This window comes from Indicator indicator, chromosome 13, assembly GCF_027791375.1.
Source record: "Indicator indicator isolate 239-I01 chromosome 13, UM_Iind_1.1, whole genome shotgun sequence".
In the NCBI taxonomy this organism is placed as follows: Eukaryota; Metazoa; Chordata; class Aves; order Piciformes; family Indicatoridae; genus Indicator; species Indicator indicator.
Window position 1 is genome coordinate 12,539,621 of NC_072022.1, and position 19,618 is coordinate 12,559,238.

The window sequence follows — 19,618 nt, forward strand, 5'->3', positions numbered from 1 at the left end:
ACTTAAACAGGTTCCTTAATTTTACTTCTGAGTAGTCAGCTGAGTTGCTCAGGTGCTTCAGTGAAACATGTACCTTAGAAAATTGGACCTTTAAAGATAAACTAAGGTTTCAAAAACTAGATGACTGAGAGGCATACAGTAAGGCTTCACACTGGCATCTGAATTGGCAGGAGCAGACCTCATGCCCATTAAGTCCCATTGGTGGAAAGTCCAGTGCTGGAGACGAGCTTATCTTAAACATAAGGGAATTAGTCCAGCATCCATTTAAATTGCTGGCAAAGCTCCAGCTATATTCAACAGGAGAAGGGCTGAGGCAACAGGCATACAAAACCCTGTTTCTAGGCCTGATCCCAGCTTTTCTTACACATCCAAAGCTCTTGCTGAGTATTGTGGTCACTTTAGCAGGATTAGGACTGAGCGGATTGTTTGGGCAGATTTATATTGCTTTGCATTGTAAGAAGCACTGATACAGTTCTCATTGATGTGCAGTTAATAAATATTCATTTGTGAAAAACAGGACACCTGTCAACAAGGTAAACTGTAACTGTTCCAAGTAAATTGCTGAAGTGTGGTAGGATGTCATGCACAATAACTGGTTAAACGGCCTTTGTGTTATCTATAACCCTTTCATAGCAAAGCACTTAGGCATATGTTTGTTATTAAGCACCTGACTACTTCCACTGAAGGCAATCTGGCTGCCCTGTTGTATGTGGCTCATGGGGTTTTTTTTTTTTGAGAAATAGAACCTGAATTACTTAAAGTCCACTGCATTATGCCTTGTGGTGTTTGTTTTCAGCCCTCCAGAAAGTCAGCCCAAACACCAGGTCTGATGGTCGTTTTCTAAGGGAAACACCTAGAGCTCCTATCACTTTGGCTTTAAATAGCAATCCTGCATGCTTATTTGTGCCAGTTATAATTTGTAACCAAAGTGGTGTTAGGAAAGAGGTGTGACAGCTGTGTCAGCTCTGAGGTGTGGGGCTGTTATGGAGGCCAGCATTCAGCTGGGGTCTCTGAGTGTGTGTGCACATCACCTGTGGCTACCAAAGGTGACAATGACCATATTATTTAGGGTGATTCCAAACAGCATGTTCTGGAACACTTCTTTTAACTAAAGAGGCATATTTAAACATTCAGACATGTCAGTGATCAAGAAATGGCCATTTCTTAAATGAACTCAAACTTTTCTTTTTCCCTTTCTCCTATCTGCATTACATTTGAAAAAGCAAAATCTGTGACAAAACACATGAACTGTGTGGGGTCGACATATGTTTTGCAGAAGGGAGACTTCAGGCTCCAGCCTGAAAAACGTAACAGGCCATCCTGAATGCTTCTCAGTATAGTTACTACAAAACCATAAGAAGCAAATATTTCCTTATGTATTGAAGTAACCAGGATTACGTAAGTGGCCATTCCAGTTTCCTGACATGCAGTTTTCTGCTTTATTTTTGTATATGTATAGTTCAGTCTTTTCAGCAGGATTTGGAGGAGAGGGGAATTGGAGGTGATAACATAATGGTCTGTCCTCTATTAACAATGTGAGGCTTAATGAAAGCATACAAATAAGAGACGTGACAACATAGTGACAAAAAGACAGGTGAGGAACAGAACATACATCAGATAAAGATGAGGCACTAAAATCATGTTAGAAAATGATTGGCCATTTGGGATTTGAACTTGCCACCCACTGAAAACAATGGCAAAAATCCCAGTGAATGAAATGCCTCAAGACCTTGCACAGGACTGATTAGATGTGATTCATAGAATAACGTATATGCCAAATCGTGCTGTTATTCGTCAGATAAATTATTCGTCAGATCCATCATCCTGCTATTTCTTCTCTGGCAACACTCCCACTGAAGTCAATGGGAGTATTGTCTGAATAAAGTCTTCTGGGATTGGGCCTGAGGTTAAACAAAATGCAACTGGGGCTACTTATCCCTTTTTCCTGGGTTCATAAAACCACATGATAGGCAGTTGGGAAGTGGCCAAGGTGCTGCACCTCATGATGCTAATTGTTGTTCCACCATTGCTGATTATTCCCTCATGTCTCTTTAATATACTAGTTGCCACCTTGATCTAGGATCTGATCCTGTTGATGTGAGTGTATGTAACTTATCCCTTGCTGTCAGGATAACCCTTAGCAAGCTGAGAGTGGAGTTAACCTGTGTCAATGCCCATGGGCTCTGAGCTTCGTGGGGCTCAGCCCTTTGGCTGCACCATCTTGTACCCCACTGTCCTGAGCTCTTGTGGTGACCACTGAGAGCTGCAGGACCAGCACAAGACTGCAGCTCTGACCTGAACAAGCAAAAGGCTTCTAAGGTGACTTTTTCTCTGTTTTTGAATATAGAAGCCTGATTATGTGGCTGGTTTGTTCTTTCAGTTTGGCTTTGACTTTACAAGTGAAAGGTTATGAATCAAATTGGTGGGTTTTTTGTTTTGTTTTTGTTCCCCCCACCCCAACCAGAGAATTACTTTCTTGCTGTCTTCATAGGAACAAAGCTAATGCAAGCAAATTGCTTAAGATTTGCACTTCTAGCTATAAAAATACAACTCAGGCAACTCTTACAGCACTGTGCTCAGCTTCTCATTACTACCTATGGGAATGTGTAATGGTTACTTAGCTGCAGTTGGGCTCCACTGTTGCTCCAGAATCACATTTAAAAGCATCCTGAGGGTTGCAAGAAACCTTAAAGAAATCAGACATAATGGTCTCCAACAACAGTAATTCTTGTAGCTCATAAGGTGCTCCATATGCCTGAAAGGTACTGTGTAAATAGGGCTGTTTAGGGGAGCCTTCTTGAGTCTGGCTTCTCTGGAAATTAATGTATTTACACATTTGTGCATCAGTGGTAAAGCAGCTGATACTGAAGCATGCTTACAGAAGAGAACAGATTGCAGAAAACCTCTCTGGTAACACTGGCTGCTCTCAAGGTGTTCTTAGCCTAAGGAGAAGGGTCTATGTCCCCCCAAACACTATAGGATGTAACTGCTGCTGGCTTTTGTACAAATCAGCAGTTTGTATATGTGGGCAGTACATAAGGATGTGTTTCCTGGTATAAAGTTTTTTTTCTAGACTCTGCAATGACTGTTGGCAGGATGTAACATTCATGAAGAATTAAATCTCTTTAAGACTCTTCTGTGAACTCCATGTTATCTGCTAAGAATGTCAGAATACTTCAGTTCTGGGCTCCTCCCTACAAGAAAAACACTAAGAGGAGAAACAAAGCTGGTGAAGGATTGAGAGAACAAGTCCTGTGAGGGCTGGCTGAGAGAAATGTTTTTTTTTAGCCTGGAGAAAGGGAGGCTGAGGGGAAACCTTCTGGCTTTCTACAACTACCTGAAAGGAGATTGGAAGGAGGTGGGAGTTGGTCTCTTCACCCAAGTAACAAGTGATAGGACAAGAGGAAACAGCCTGAAGTTGTTCCAGGGGAGGTTTAGGTTGGACATCACATAAAGACAAAATCACATTAGGACAACTTATTCTCTGAAAGCTGTGACCTAGGCTGTCCAGGGAAGTGGAGTAATTCTCCTTGGAGGTATTTAAAAGCGTTGCAGATGTGATGCTGAGGGACAAGGTTTAGTGGTAACCTGTCACTTGGACTCGGTGACTGTAAGCGTCTATTCTAACCTAAATTATTCTTTTTCCGACCTGCTGTGCTTAGGCTTTACCCACCTACTGCTCTGTGTGCGCTCTCTACCTGTCTTCTGTACAACCGCACGGCGAGAGTGTGTCTGGGACAGTGCTTCTCCCTTGCCATTCACCCCCTTCGTTGGAGACACTTCGCTGACTGAAATTGACCTGGACCTTCCTGTCCTGTAGACGCTGCACAGCAGCTCCGAAAACTTTCCTGACCGTGGTCCCGTGAAGCTGGGCGGCAAAGCAGCGGCTCCCCCCGCAGCCACCTCCTGCTCCCTCGCAGCCTTAGGGCGGAGGGAGCCCGAGGTGGGGGGTGTCTCAGTACCCCCTTCCACCATCGCTCCTCCACGCTGAAGCCCTCGGACCGGTATAAGCGCGGCTGTACCGGAGGGGCCAGACCGGGCTCTTCCCTTCCCTCTCTTCCTCTTCTCCCCGCAATCCGACAGAAGCCCACGAAGAGGGGGGGGCAGTGGCCGGTCGGACCCCGAGCGGCCGCGCGGGGAGGGGCGGGGCAGGGCGGCGGCGCCGCTCGCTGAGGAGGAGCGCGAGAGGCGGGCGGGGGCAGCGCCGCCGCCGCCGGGACTGGCGCCCGGCACCGGCATACGGCCCGCGCCCCGCAGCGCTCCGGCCCGGCCCGCGGCCGCCGGGGGTGCGAGATGGCCGCTGACGGGAGCCGCGGGGTCCTGGGGCTGTGGCTGCTGGCGGCGGCTGGGCTGTACGCCGGAGCGGTGGCCGGCAAGTCCCCGAGCTGCCACGAAGTGCGGACGGCATTTCAGCTGCGGCAGATCGGGCCCCTCAAGCTGGTTCCCGACGTGCCCACGACTGGTCAGTACCGAGCCACCCGGCAGGGTGGTTTCTGCGCGCTCGGGGGTGGCTGCGGGGCGCGGGGCCGGGGGGCCGGTGCCAGTCGGGCTCGCCTTTACCCGCGCCCCGCCAGCAGCGGGGCTCCCCGCGGGCGACGACGTTCCGGCGTCCTTCCCCGGATCCGGAGCCGCCGTCGGGGGCAGCGGGCTTGCCTGCGAGAAGCCGCCGCACCGTGGGTCCTTTGGTCCAACGCCGGCTCTCCTGCCGCACACAGGTAGCTGGGAGCTGAGCGGGCTTGGCATGCCTCCTGCTAGAATAACTCAGAATTGCTGGTAAAGCAGACCAGGCGGACTCCTGCATTTTTACATTGTGCAGGTGTTGCTTGTTGGTCGCCATCCTTTTCCCCTCGTTTGAGACCGGTGCGATCCCTTTGCGAAGTGCTAAAGCAGAGGCATCCTCCTGTAAGGTTTCCCCTTCTCGGAGGGAAAGTTAGTAACCTGGTCTTTACGGGAACGCTAGCTTTGAGCGGATGTAGACGCAGAGTGGTGTAACTTTGGAATTAAGAAGAGTTACCTTGCAGGTGAATCCAGGAAGGCTGCCATAAGGAAAGGTAGAGGTAGCACCTTGCAGGAATGCAGCCAACAGAACTTGGGTTTTGCTTGGTTAAGCAGTAAGTCTTTGGTGCTTAACGCTTGTGAAAGTTGCTGAGTGGTGTTGTCTTTGCCTTTCCATGCGGTTTCTGAACAATGTGTGACAGCAATGAAATGAAAAGGCAATACACATAAAATAAGAAAAGCTATTTTTTTGCTTACTCTATAATTACCCCACAGTATTTATTGTAAGGGAATAAAATACATTTTAGTGTCAAAAATTATTAAACTCTGTGAATGACCTTGTGTCTGACCAGCTAATGAAGTCACATCTCTGGCTCTCATGTTTTAAGGAAGAGTTTGCAAGAACTGGAATAAAAGAGCAAAGACTATCAGACTCATTAAACAGCCTTCAACTGCCTCAGAGTAGCACAACTGCCTGTAGGTGTGGGGAGTACAAATGTCACTGTGGGTTGTTGCTTTGTTATTTTTTCATTTTTCTTTTTTCCCCTCTAAGCAGTCAATTCAAACCCTGAGTTTGATAGAAAGACCTCTTAAATGAGGTTTGGATGTGTTTTGTGGCACAGATTTCTGTCTTAAGAACTAAATTTGATAGGCCATGGGGCTGATCTCTTACAGCAACTCTTATGGCTGTAAATGATTGCACAGCTAGTGATCTTTACCTTCACTTTGCATGAAGTAGTTGAGATGATACATGGCTATGAAGTTGTCTGTGAGCAAGGAATCATTCCATATTTTATGGCAAGAAGAGATTTGTAGGAATAGCATTATGAAGCTTGAAGTATGGTGATCATCTGTTGTGCTCATAGAGGCATCAGATCGTCTGTCTTGGAGAGCTAAATATGAAGGTTAGCTAAAAAAAAAAAGGTAGAACAGGGGTTTTCATCCATTTTGATGTATATTTAATGCTCTTTCCTGATCTCTTTCTGGAAAAAAACGTTCCTCAAATTGTAATTAAATTGATGGATTGTTTTACTTTTTTTCTGTGAAACTTGGTACTATAGATGAAACTTGGGGAAAATTGAGCACTTTCAGAAGGAAGGTGTTAGATATTGTGATGCTTCAGAGAGGTTTAATTGTATTCTTATGTCATTGAACTTTGCTATTTAATAACATGCTCTCAGAAAATAAATAGCATGAGAGAAGGTGAGCGAGGGTAATATGCTTATAAATTTTAGCTCATAAAGGTTTCTTTTGAAGGGGATGATTGGAGCAGAGGAGAGCTGAGGAAAAGTGGCATTTATTGATCTTCCCTGTTAGTTCTAAGTATACTCAGTTCCACCAAAGCTTGTGTGTTTTAATGATATGTTGCCAGGCAGTAATGCCTCATATCTTGTACCCTCTTTTAATTAAGTACCAAAGTGTTTTCCACTGGTTTTTATCTGGCAGCTATTATCAATGAGTATATCTTAATAGAAGCCTCCCCTCTTCCCCATTTTTCTCTCTTTTTGACACTGAAGCTCATTTTGTTCTTCATTTTAACAACATAAACATTGAAGCATCTTCCCTGAAGACTTAAGACAGTTGTGAGTTAAAGTAGAAGAGGAAGAGTGCTGGGCAGCCAGGGGTGTCATTGGAGATTGTCATGCTCAGCTGAATCAAGCCCATAGAGAGCTTCCTGCCAACTTCTCTCTGGGACAGATCTGCATGTGCACTGGGATGCTCCTCAGTTGCCTGCATAATATTTTTGGCTTGTTTTCTCTGAAAAATGGAACTTTTGCAGCTGTGTTGTCTGTTTACTAGGTATTTTCAGTCACAAAAGTGTTGAAAGTCCTTGGCTAATCTCAAGCCAGTATTTATAGACTAATACCACAAATCCAGCAGGGGTTAAAGTTTTAAGGATTGTTAAGTTCTTATAACCTTCAAGAAAATGAGCATCTCAGTTGAGGGGAGAAGCCCAACCCAGTGCAAGGTGAGGGGTCTGCTGGCAGACTATCAGGTATGTTACAGGTGATGACCATTTCACCCATACTAAACCAGCTCTAACTACTTGGTAGAGTTTGTAGGCTACAGCCTCCTGTGGTGTATTAGTTGTGGCTGCAGTATCAAAACTGCCCTCTGATGGATGCCAGATACAATGATGAATCCTGGATATGAACTTCCTAAGTACTGGTAGCTGCATCTCCATGTCTGCAGACAAGTCACTGTGATTGTAAAATGGGTAGGAGAGAAGTGTCAGCATGACCTCTAGTGAGATGCAGAGCAGCTTTGGACAGGACCTACCAGCCTCCTGTATAAAATATAGTGGCAAATGAAAGAGGAAGACACCTGGTGAAAAAATGCTTTTATTTTTAAGGTGTGACATGAACTGGCAGCAACCTGTCTGAGAATCACCACCTTCTGAAATGAGCCGCCCAGGAGCCTCCTCATAAATTTCTCTTCCATAGTTTCCTCCTAAAGGTGTAAGATAGGTTTCCACTCTGAAATCTAGTCTATTAATGAGTGCAGGACTAAGTAAGAAGAGTGTTTTGACACAGGATAGAAAAGAGGGTTTTTTGAGCAGCAAATCTTTTTCTGTCTGTAAAATTTTCTCCTCCAGTAGCTAAGTCTGTGCTGCTATCTGGTAGCCTGCTTTTCTGGAACAAACTGAATGTTTCAAGGGTAATTTGCTGCAAATAGCAAACAGATTGGCCAGGTAAAGGTACTGATGCTTTGGCTGTGATTCAAAGGAAGGTGTTTTTCTTTTGTGTGTGTGTCTTCACCCAGACTGGAAAATGAGGTAATATGTTCCCATTCTTATACTTTGACTATCACATGCTAAGCTGGGATGTTTTTGTTAGGAACTCTTTGGTTAACATTTTGATGAGTGGGAATTACATGCTGTCTCCAAGGGTGAAGGGCTCTACTAATCCTGCCAGGGGACTAAGCCTTTGGTTCCAGGGAGTCTAGGTCTATCAAATCTGATGGCACTGCTAGGTATGGTATTCCTCCCAGACATGGGCTGCCATTAGCGATACCCTGTGAGCCCTGGGTTGTGTTACAGCATAACTGCACTCTGGCAAGGACTAAGTTCAAAGCTCTGTTTATTCATAGGCTTTTCCATGGCATGGAGCACAGTGGTGGCTGACTGTCACTGCTTTCCAAACCCACTGTAGGAACACTGAATGAACTCAGCTGTGGTCTGTGACTTGTCTGCATTCAGGCAGTGAATTATAGCAGAACCAGAATAAAAGTAGCCCTCTTGATGCCTTTGATAACCATGTAAGCACGAGAGCTTCCTCCCCATTTCTATAGGCTCAGTTCTGTCACTTTGCTTATTGGTTAGTGGACGGTCATGCAAAAAATCTCAGTCTGTGAGCACATGATAAGCAGAGATAGAAAAATTGGGCTGATTTCTGGAGGAACTACCAAAAAGATCATTTGCTGCTTTAATGCTTTGAGAAGGGTACGGAAGCTGCTCAGATTATGCTCAGGGATTCAGTTTTGAAGGGTATGGGTTTTTTTGTCCTCTTAAAAGCTTCTTTATTCTTTGCTGTTATCATGCACCTTCAATCAAGCAGGAGCGTTCATTGCCATCTGTATGTGCTGAATGTCCCATAGCAGAGCTGGACATGTAGTAACAATTTGTACGATTAAACTTTCTGAATTGGGAAAGGAAGGTCTTAGGTTCCTAATGGAAGCTCCTTGCTGTATGTGATGCATATAGACTGGATAAGTTAAGTTTCTTAACATAAGAAAAGAGCATAAGCTAGATCTGTTGTTGAATATACCTAAGAATATCTATTGAAGTAGCTATTTCCTTATGAAATGGATCATGCCACACCTTATTTTCCTGCCTTTTTTTTTTTTCTTTTATTACCACTCAGTTCTTTGTTTCTATCATCTTAATGAGAATGCTGTAATTCCCCTGGTGAAGGTGCAGTGCTGAAACACATTTTACTCCCTGCATCATTCTGTCAAAGTCACTCATAAGTTTGCTGTCTGCCAGATGGGAAATGTGCTTGCTTTATTGGCTCTGGAAAGTTTTTGCCCCGTCAGAGCGAGTTGACTAAAATCCTCTGGTGTGAACTGCAAGTTATACTTGGATTTATTGTTCACCTTCTTATGTGGCTGTGTGGGACTGCCTTCAGTGGTGTGGATAAGGGGTACATCTGGGAGAAAGTGGGTGAGTACGCTTGTGTTAATGCTCAGAAAATGTGTAGGGTGGTTAAGATTTTTAAGAAAAGGCAGAAAAATAACCTTGTTTCCATTAAGATGCTTTTCTGGTAGAAAATCCTAATAGTTATAACAAGTTTGTGAAAAGTTAGCATTAATTGCAGCTTGTTACAACGGAAAGTTTTCTCCCAGTTATTTAGTGTTTGCTTATTTGTGGACATACAGATTTCTTCGTGGTTTAAACCACACGCTGTTGGAGGGAATGGACTGGTCCAATGTAAGATAGTTTCTGCTCCTCTCATTGTCCCTCTCTGAATAGCCTAAACCAAGGCCAATTATGCTTGAGTTTCCTGTTCTGCAGGCTGTGTCATGGTGTTTTATTTTGAAGGGTATTGCTGAAAAGTTGCCATGAAAGGGAGGCAGATTGCAGCCAGCAGTCTTCAGGCTGACTTCCAGTTAATTCTTTTGTGAGGGAAAAAGGCTAGAAGTTACCTTGGTTTCTGAACCTGAAAGCTGTCCTTCCTTCACTCCTGTTATCCAGAGGCAGTCCCAAGGAGGAGGCATGGTTTCCAGAGTCTCCGAGCAGGCAGGAGTTGCAGCCTGCGCTGCTTGCAGTAGCTGTTCTGAGCAGAAGGAAAGCTATGCTTTTGCAGCCTGCAGCTCTTCTGCAGTAAGGATGCTTCCTTCATTCATCTTCTCAGGATTTTATAGCACTCTTCAGGCTCACTGTCACCAGAAGTGTTAACCTAGTGGTGATTGTGGGTGCAGGCAAGACTCACACTAGCAGTAGTATCTTTTTCTCCCTTCCTTTCCCATGCCTTAAATTTGTTTGACGTGAGACCAGCTGCCCACTCTGTAATGCCCTCCTGGGAGTAATCTACAGGAAAAAAAAATCTGTTTAAACTTACTTAGTGCCTCATAAAGATGGAATTGCATTCCACTGCCAGATGGAAATCTATAGTTCTCATATCCGTGAGCCTCAGAAAAAGCAGTGTCCTCAGTGACTTGCATGAGCACTTGCTCCAGGTGAGTAGACGACTGGCTTAGTTATTCAGATCTACTTTTCCTGTAAAAGTTTTGGGAAGGAATACAAAAGTCAGGAGAGACCCTACTCTTCTCCAGCACACAACCTTGTTATCAAACCAAGTGGAGAGAAGGAGCCAAGTATTCCTACACTTCACATGGTCTACTCATTCTCTCCAAAATCTCTGCTAAAGAAAAAACTGTGTAGTGAATTTTCTTTCTTTTTCTTTTTCTTTTTTTTTCTCCATAATGATCAGCTCAAAATCTGATGATTCCAGTGCTGAACTTGGAGAACAAGCTTAGTAAGAAATGATTCACCCTTAAAATCCTGGTGACTCCCAATAGCTGCCTCTGTAGCATCTTATGTGCCACTGAAGTTTTGCCATCAGATTGTAATTGGGAAGGGATCCATCCCCCCCACCTCCCCCAGGGCTGGAGGGCTGAGCAGTCAGTCCTTAACCAAAGGGCAGTATTAATGAAAGGCATTAATGTGGTAAGTGCAAACAAAGTTGGCATGATAATAATAGCTATATAAGTGAATAAAGTCTGTACATCAAAATAAGCCAAAGCTTTTTATAAAGATTAATCATGAAAATTGCCATGAACCTTAGGCTCTGTAAAAAGCAAGGCTGTGTGTGAAATGCACCCTGGGCAGCAAAGTGGGCTTCTTTTGAAAAATGGTATAAAACCACAGCTATAGCTCCAAATGTTGCAGAGTCTTTGTAATTGAATATTTCTCCCATGAAAACAGGAAATGACATGATAAAGAGGCATATGCTTAATAATACTTAAAATACATACTCATCACTTACCAGTTTAGAGCACAACAGCTGCTTCTAGGGGAAAATGTGGATTTTGATGGCTCAGAATCAATTTCCAAACAGCAACCACACCCATGATACAAAATTTACACTTGGTTTCTCAATTTCTGTCAACTTAGGTATCACTATTGAATATGATGCTGTCATCCTGATATCTATATTTACAGATATTTTTTTTTTTTAATTCACATTAAGGTAACTTCTGAGCAGCATCAGTGGATGAAATGAGGTACTTAGCTAACATTTAATGATGTTTCCACATTCTAGAAAGCACTTAAGGTTTAATTTTTTTAAGGCAGTATGTTATTTGTTTTGAAAAATAAAAAGTATTTCTGCATAGTATCTTGTTCTGTTTGGATCTATAAAAGTAACCTGATCCTGAACTTGAGAGCTGGGTTCATAGTATTACATAGTGCAGATTTAGGATGAGGATTTTCCCTCCTTTTGTATCCTTCATGACCCAGGGTGGTCTTCAGTAGATCCAGGTGTGCTGAGAGGCTATCTGTGGTGTAGACTAGTTGCAGTCTGGACAGGAAACTGATTTGTGTGTGTGGAGGAAGGGTAGCAGGACTGTGTGCTGAACTGCTCTGTATATTAGAAGGATAACAGGTGTCCATAGTACCCTTTATTTTTTGTTTGTGTTTTGTCACTTTCAAGAGCAAAATATTTTCTGTAGCAATGCCAGTACTTGGAAGGATCCCTTTGTATCTAAGCTACTTCAGCAACACTGGACCTTATGATCACACTGTAGAAGAATAGGAGGACAATATTTGTATTCTTATTTTAGAGTGTCAAATGAAACTCAAGTGGCTGGGAAGGCTTTACCAATTCTATATTCAATCCTCTAGTCTAGTGGCATCTGATGGTAAGTAAACCTACATAGCTCAAAAATGTAGTGTGACCAATCCCACTGCTCCGTGGTTTTCCTCAGTAGTCACTTCAGCTGCCTCTGCTAAGTTTACTCTTGAGGTGAGAAGCTTCTACCTTCCTGTAGTAGGGTGCCACCCAAAGGCTCACGCTGGATTGAAGATGATTTCTTCTGTATGAGGTGCTTGCCATGGGCTTGCCCTAGCAGTCTTATAGACAAATTCTAGAGAGTGCCCTGGACCTGCTTGGGGCTGTAAGTGCTGTTGTATAGCAGCAAGCACCTCAGCAGTATTTAGCAGATAATTTATGATGGGACAACCACAGCTATGCCTCTTATTATGAATAAGCACTATGCATATACTTTAATGAGAATAAATCCATCTATTTTACTCTTTTCAGTACATTGGTTTTAAAGGATGGTTATTAATTACCTCCTTAGTGTAGTCATGCATGCATGATTCATGTGTAAAGTTTTTACTTGTGAAATTTCAAGGCACTAGTCCAAAGAATATAGAAAGAACTTAAGACAATGGGAGAATTTTAAATTTCAGAGATAACACCATTAAATTTATTTGCTACTTTGTGGACTTTTGAAGTATCATTAATACAGGTAATATCCTTAGGTTTTTGCATGTGTTTTCATAGCTAAACCATGGGAATAAAGGCCAAGTGTAGCCAGGCAATTGCATAGGAACTTCTGAGATGTAGAAGACAGAAAATGGTTCCCCTGGGAGTTGTCCTTAACCAGTCTATCTCCTCTTTTCTTCTGACATGTAGTTTTTATCCTGCTTTCTATGGTTCTGTGCCATATTCTACCTTTCTTTGTTCTTGCTAGATTTCCAATAAGAAACGTACTGGAAAAGAAAAATTCTTACTTATGTGTAGATGCATTTGAAGTGTGTATATAGATGGATTTTTAGTTGTCTAATGATTCTGCTTGCTTCCTGTGGTTACAGTCTGTCCTTCTCTAGAGATCTTCAATCACATGGTGGATGTGACAGCTGTCCTGGAGGGTCATCATGCTCTGAGGAGCTCATTCTGACAAAGAGCCCCTCTGCTGCTGCATGGACCTCTGTCAGGTCCTTTAAAAACAAATGAGAGACAAATTTCAGTGAGCTGTGCTCCAAACCTGACGGTATCAGACAGGTCATGGTAGCTTTCTTTGGCAGCTAGTTAAATCGGATAGTTGGGCACATCCCTAGATGTTAATGGTTAAATGTATTCATTGTTCCAACAAGGGGCCTATTCATAAGGGGACTATTCTCTGCTCGTTATGCATGCATAATTCCCAATAATGCTTGTGGGGGTTAAGTGTGTATAGGGAGGGGGAGAGTGAAGCTGATGTTTACACATCCATATTTGCACTTAGAGAAGAGGTTTTGTAACACATGAGAAATTGATTGTGCTTCCACAGATCCCTTAACTTGAAGGAACTTTAAATCTCTGCTTTTAAGAGGGAATGAGAATAGGGCCAAAAGTGACACTTGCCTAACTGACTACTGCCTTGCACGCTGTTTCTCATGAAAGAATAGAAATACCACTCCAGTGCTCTTATTGGAGAAGCCTTTTGAAAGTAATTAAGTGCTGGGAAATTCACCACTTATTTGGGTATCAAAATAATGAATTGGAATCTTTAAGCACAAAGTTTTGCAAACTTTTTGGTTCAAGTTAATCAGGGTGACAAGATTTTGTGATTTATTTTACAATATGGGTACTTTCCATAAAAACCCTTCAGATTAAGATTCCTCACTCTTAGGTGCACATCAAAGTTGTGTAAAAGCCATAAAGAAGCTAAGCATCGCCTAAGAAAGCCTTTCAAGTTCCAGAAAGTGCTTGAACTACTGAGGGTTTTGAAGTGCTCTAATCTCTGACATGGGTGACGTGCTAGGCTAGCACTTTTTTGTTTTGTCACAAATCATCCATGCACATAGTGCAAAGGGACCCTGACAAAGTCATTTTACTTTTGAAAAGGGCTGCTTTTTTTTTTTTTTTTTTTTTACACTATTATGTCTTCCATTCACATCTACATGTTTGCTTTCACTTTGTTCAGGTCTAAGTAGCAGGGCATTTGCATAGTCTTCCCTTTGTTCTTGGTAAATATGGAGTAAAATGAGCAAGATTTGTGCTGTGAAATTAAAGCTCTACTCTTGAGAGATCTTAAGGGCCAAATCCTCACAAAAGGTACATCAACATACTGCTAAAGGAGCTGGTGTCCAGAACAGCTTGCCCTGGGTGTTTGTGCTACGAAATGTGAATAAAGGGAGAGTAATCTGGTGAAGACTGTATGTAATTAGAAAAATATACTGCTGAGAGCTGCTGAAGGAATAGAATAATAGGAAAAAGTGTTGAAGTGGACCTGAAATGATCATTTGCTCCATTCTTATTGTTGGCAGCCAGGATAAGCTGTGTTTAAACCAATATTAGAAGATCTCAACATTTTTAGGTTGTTGATTCCAGTGTTTGATTACCTTACTGCTTTAATGGTTTTCATAATGCAGAACCTCAATCTCCCTCACTAAAATCCAGGCATTTTGCTTCTTATCCTGTTAACACCTCTTTCTGTGCAGTAGCATTCATGTATGGAATAACTGCTGTGGTTTGTTTTGGTCTAGAGACAGTGCATTAAGCCTTTTTTGTGTAAGTGAATCCAGCCCAAGTTTGGGACACATGCACCTGCAGTGAATGAAGCCAATTCAAGATGTGGTGACTCATTAAGCACCATATCTTGATTCAGTGTTTGAACTCACCTTTCTAGGTTTTAAGAGTATTGTGAAGAAGAAATCGTGTACAATTCACAACGGAGTCACAGATTTGCTATGTAATGGTAGAGGGGAGCATGGAGAAAAAGTAGTTTTCAAGTGATCAGGTGCTTAGCAGCAGTTAAGTTATGAGGTTTCTAGTGGAGAACTGCAGTGGTGTAGCACAGCAGCATGGAGATAACTAGTGATGAGAAGCTTACATGAAGTCGGACATGGGGCGTTTGCTAGTCAATTGATAAAAACTGGTATTCACCCTTGGCTTTGGCACTAGTTCATTATATTACTGATGCATTGGCCAGAAAATGGAAAACAGGCTAATGAAAACAGGAAGGTGGCCTAAGTTTTAGGTTTCAGCATCAATGGATAAGGGTGGAGCAACTGACGTCATCTACCTGGACTTGTGTGAAGTGTTTGATGCTGTCCCAAAGGACACCCTGGTCACCAAATTGGAAAAGTATGGACTTGAGGGGTGGACCACTTGCTGGATAAGAATTTGGCTGGATGGTCATATTCAGAGACTTGCAGTCAGTGGCTCCATGTCCAAATGGAGACCAGTGATGAGTGGCATCCCTCAGGGGTTGGTACTGGGACCAATGCCCTTTAACATCTTTGTCAGTGGTATGGACAGTGGGATTGAGGCACCCTCAGCATGTCTGCAGATGACAACAAGCTGTGTGGTCTAAATGACACACTGGAGGGAAGGGATGCCATCCAGAGGGACTTGGATAGTCTTGAGAGATGGGCCCAAGCCAATCTCATGAAGTTCAGCAAGGCCAAGCGCAAGGTCCTACACCTGAGTCAGGGTGATCCCAAGCACAAATACAGGATAAGTGAGAAATGGCTTGAGAGCAGTCTTGAGGAGAATGACTTGGGGGTGTCAGTTGATGAAGCTCTCAACATGAGCCAGCAATGTGTTTGCAGCCCAGGAAGCAACCGTGTCCTGGGCTGCTGCATCAAAAGAAGTGTGACCAGCAAGATGAGGGAAGTGATTCTTCCCCTCTACTCTGCTCTTGTGAGACCCCCATCTGGAGTACTCCATCCAGTTCTGGTGCCTACAGCACAAGAAGGACATAGAACTGCTGGAGTAGCCTGGAGCACCTCCCCTATGGACACAGGCTGCGAGAGTTGGGGCTGTTCAGGCTGGAGAAGAGAAGACTACAGGGGGATCTTACAGCGGCCTTCCAGTACCTGAAGGAGGGCTACAAGAATACTGGGGAGAGACTTTTTACAGGGGCTTGTGATAGGATGAGAGGGAATGGATTTAAGTTTGAAGAGGGCAGATTAAGACTGGATATTACAAGAGAATTCTTTACAGTGAGGGTGGTGAGACACTGGTTGCCTGGGGAAGTTGTGGAAGCCCCCTCCCTGGAGGTGTTCAAGACCAGGTTGTAAAAAGCTTTGAGCAACCTGATCTAGTGACAGGTGTCCCTGCTCATGGTGGGGGTTTCGAACTGGATCGTCTTTAAGGTCCCTTCCACACCAAACCATTCTATGATTCTCTGAAATAAAAAAAGAATTTTCAGAACAAATCTGAGGATCTCCAGTTTTCCAGGTAAAGAGTAGCCAATAACTCTGTTCTTCAATGTGGTGCTGTTTTGGGGTGTTGGTTCTTGAGCAGTTGTTTTCTTGTTACTGATATAGAGAAATGGCTGAAAAAACAAGGCTCAAAGAGATCAAAGTTGTTTATGCTCATGTCTTAAGGTGGACTTGGTCTTGCTCCAGCGTGCTTCAAATGGCTAAAGTCCAGTGCTGTGCATGTGGCATGATGTAGTGCCTGAATTCAGATCATCCTCTACTGCTTTAAGATCACAGCTTGTGTCTTGCTCCTCCAAAGCACAGATGTCTGTCTCCACAGATATACTCCACAGGACTTGTCCTGGGAGCCTGTCAGAGGATGAAATCTCAACGCCCCTAGTCCCATGTTCCTGCTCTGTTGTCCTTCCATAAGGAAACTCAAAAAGTGGGAACTGAAGGAATTGGAAGGCTTGCATCATGTTTTTAGATGGGGCAGGGGCTTGTTAAGTAATGTTTGGTGAACAGCAGCCTGAATCTTGGATGACTGCCCTGTGCTGGCAGTTCAAATATTCTCTCCTTGCAGTGCACAAGATTTATTTTTTTTTCCAGAAGAGCTTTTTATTTATCTTCTGTTTTCACATGGGCAGTTAAAAGGAGAGGTGTAATGAGTCTTCAGACTCATGAAATTAGAACAAAACCCACTCATTGCCCAAAACAGAGTAGGGCTTTTAAAAAGAGATTGAAAGCATTGCTTTCAAAGAAGAGCTTTCAAACTTCTGCTCAGAGGAGGTTTGATTTTTAGTCACCTAATCTTAGTTATGAAAGGGGAAAAAAAAAAATCTGTTCCCAGTTGGAGCAGCCCAAAGTTGTATTTGGCTAAAGTATAGCATTTTCAGTTTTAAGCTGAGGTAATAAAATTTACTCTTCTTAACCTGGTTTGCCCTGGATATGTCAGGAAGTATAAATATTTGCCTTCCCCAAAAGGCAGCTGTGATTTGGCTGTCCATGGCTGTGATCTAAAGCTCCCTGGGATCTCCCCCTTTTCTGGACACATACCTGCCATGCTCCATGGTCTTTTCCGATAGACATAAACCCCGACTGTGATGAAAAGTGTCGATGTCATTTGTTGGCAGGGCTGTTGGCTTAGAATTGGAACATTTATTCTAGAGTCACTCTCACAGGTGCCAAAACATTAGCTGAGCAGCAGGGACTGAATAGGGCCAGCTCGTGTCAGTTTGGCTGCTGCTGTGTCTCTGATGGCTGCCATCCTCAGCCCAGCTTCCTTTCTAACTGCCTGCCTCTGGCCTTTCCAAATGTGGCCAGCGCTCTGCCTGCCAGTGCCTATTGCTGGCTTCAAGCAGCTCTGCGGCACAGTGGACCGCTCTGCCCATCTTGAATGGGTAGCTCTGAGGCAGCAGTAATGCTGTTAGCTTTGGTTGGAATAACACAAGCAAGAAGGGAAACAGTCATTTCAATGTACTGTGAATGGTGCCTTGTTTTAGTGATGGAATGGAAGAAACATGATTTCTTAATTTACCTAACAGGTGCATGGGATCAAAATCAAAGCCAGGCTCTCAGAGAACTGTGAGCGCACACACAGACACACACACACACACACACACAACACCAAAAGGCAGTCTCCACTAGGAATTGCTTGCAGTCTAAGCAAATTGAAGGTAAAGTATCCTCTGCTTTACACCTGGCAGGCAAAGTGTGGAGACCAAGGAACCTGCCTAAGATCAGACATGTATTTTAGTATTGCCAAACCTAGGAGCCCATCAAAGACTTCCATAGTTATTTTTAAAAGTTGTTGGTTTGTGGTCCCATCTTAAAGGCTCTTGGAATGTCTTCTAAAGGATTTTGACTCTCCCCAGGTTTTGGGAAACTTCATCTGTTATCCTGTCTCAAATTGTCCCAGCAAGATATAAGCATTTCTGCTAAACTTGTTGCAGAAACTTGTCTAGGAGGGGGTGATGTTATGTATGAAGTGCAGTGAACTCAGATACTTTCCAACTTGTGAATGTGACTGGTGCCCAGAAATTGAGAAATAGTTCAGGTGGGATTTTGGTGTGGACCTTCTTTAATCCTCCAGTTGCAGAGATCTTGTGATACTCTGGTCTTTCTGTTGCCTGTTTTAATTAATCACTGTATCATGGATGATGAAGTTGAAGAATTGGCCCCAGTGAGGGTGTCTTGCCTGGTAATCAGTTGCTTGGTTTTGGTTCACCTCTGTGAATTGTTGCTATTTTTTTGCTTTATGCTTTTTTAAAACTTTTGAGAATTTTACTCAGGCTTGTAGAGTTTTGTCCTTTCTTCTCCCAAAAATAAAGATATAAAATGGAAAGGAGAATAGGATTCTAAAGAAATTAGTTCGAATACTGATGAGAAATCTGACAGAAACTGACCAGTCTGTGTACAACCATTAATTTCGTGTGTGACTTGAGAATGAGGAATGGGCAAACTGGTTAAAAGTGTTTGGAATTTGGGCTTAAAACTTGACACTTGAAAGAATATACCTACCTATTTTTTAAAGGAAAGAATTCATGTTGTCTGAGCACTTGCCTTCGTGTATGGCTTTCAAGTGAAATGGAAAAAATGGCAGTATTCAAATCTAGGAAGGGAAGGGAATTGTTATTTCTCACTTCTCCAATACTGTTCTTGCAATTTCCCTTTCTGAGGCTGTGCCCCAAATATCTAACAGTACCTTACTTCCTTTTGTGTCATCTTCCAGTTTAACCTTCTTACACATTTTCTGTTGTCAGGTAAAATTGAAAAGAATGGGAAGTGCAATTGAACATGAATGTATCAATATCTTTGAAATTTTCTGTGCTGTGCTACCTTATATAGATTTTATGCTAGCAGGTAAAGCATATTAGGAAACAGTTCCTACAAAAAAAAAGGTCATCTGTCATGGGTAAAACAGTTGCTGTTAACATCTGAATTATCCTTAGGATTCAAAGTTGAAATGATTGAAGCAATTCACACCTCTCATAAAGCTATTTTATTTCATCTCCCTGTAGAAATAGATGGGCAGCCTCTGCTTGATTTGCATGAGGAAGCTTTCTTTATAACTGTACAGGGTTAGAAACCAACATCTTTGTGGATTATTATGTTTACAGCAAAATTGAAGCCATTCTTAAATCAGAGTGCTACGGAGCTGTGTTTCAGTTTAGTCTTTCCACTGTGGGTGGTTTCTGTGGCACTTCGTTCAGGTGCTGTAAGGCAGAGTTCAGTGGCAGTGAAGTGTTTTCCCCACTGGAGAGCAGAAATGCAGTTGTTTACTGTTGTCTTTGGGTGATACAGAGCAGGAAGATTTACTAGACTCCTAGAAAATATTATTCCATGACTTTCGGTGGTGGGGAAAAAAAAAGTATGGGATTTTCTGCTGTGAATGTGGTGAGACATAATGAAAGATGAGTGACTCTAAATTAATGAAAGGTCTTTTTTTTTCTCACCTCTGTACTGCAGTTAGACTCGTTGTCCCAG

At 43.0% G+C, this 19,618-nt stretch overlaps 1 protein-coding gene across 1 annotated transcript in view; it reads left to right on the plus strand.

Annotated features, from left to right (window-relative positions):
* Positions 1-4,293: 4,293 nt before the first annotated feature.
* The window catches only part of LOC128970856 (glypican-5-like), a 371,775-nt gene continuing 356,450 nt past the window's right edge, over positions 4,294-19,618 (plus strand). Inside the window, exon 1 of the mRNA XM_054386218.1 lies at positions 4,294-4,462. Within this exon, the coding sequence (XP_054242193.1) occupies positions 4,294-4,462 (169 nt within the window). The remainder of the gene's footprint in view (positions 4,463-19,618) is intronic.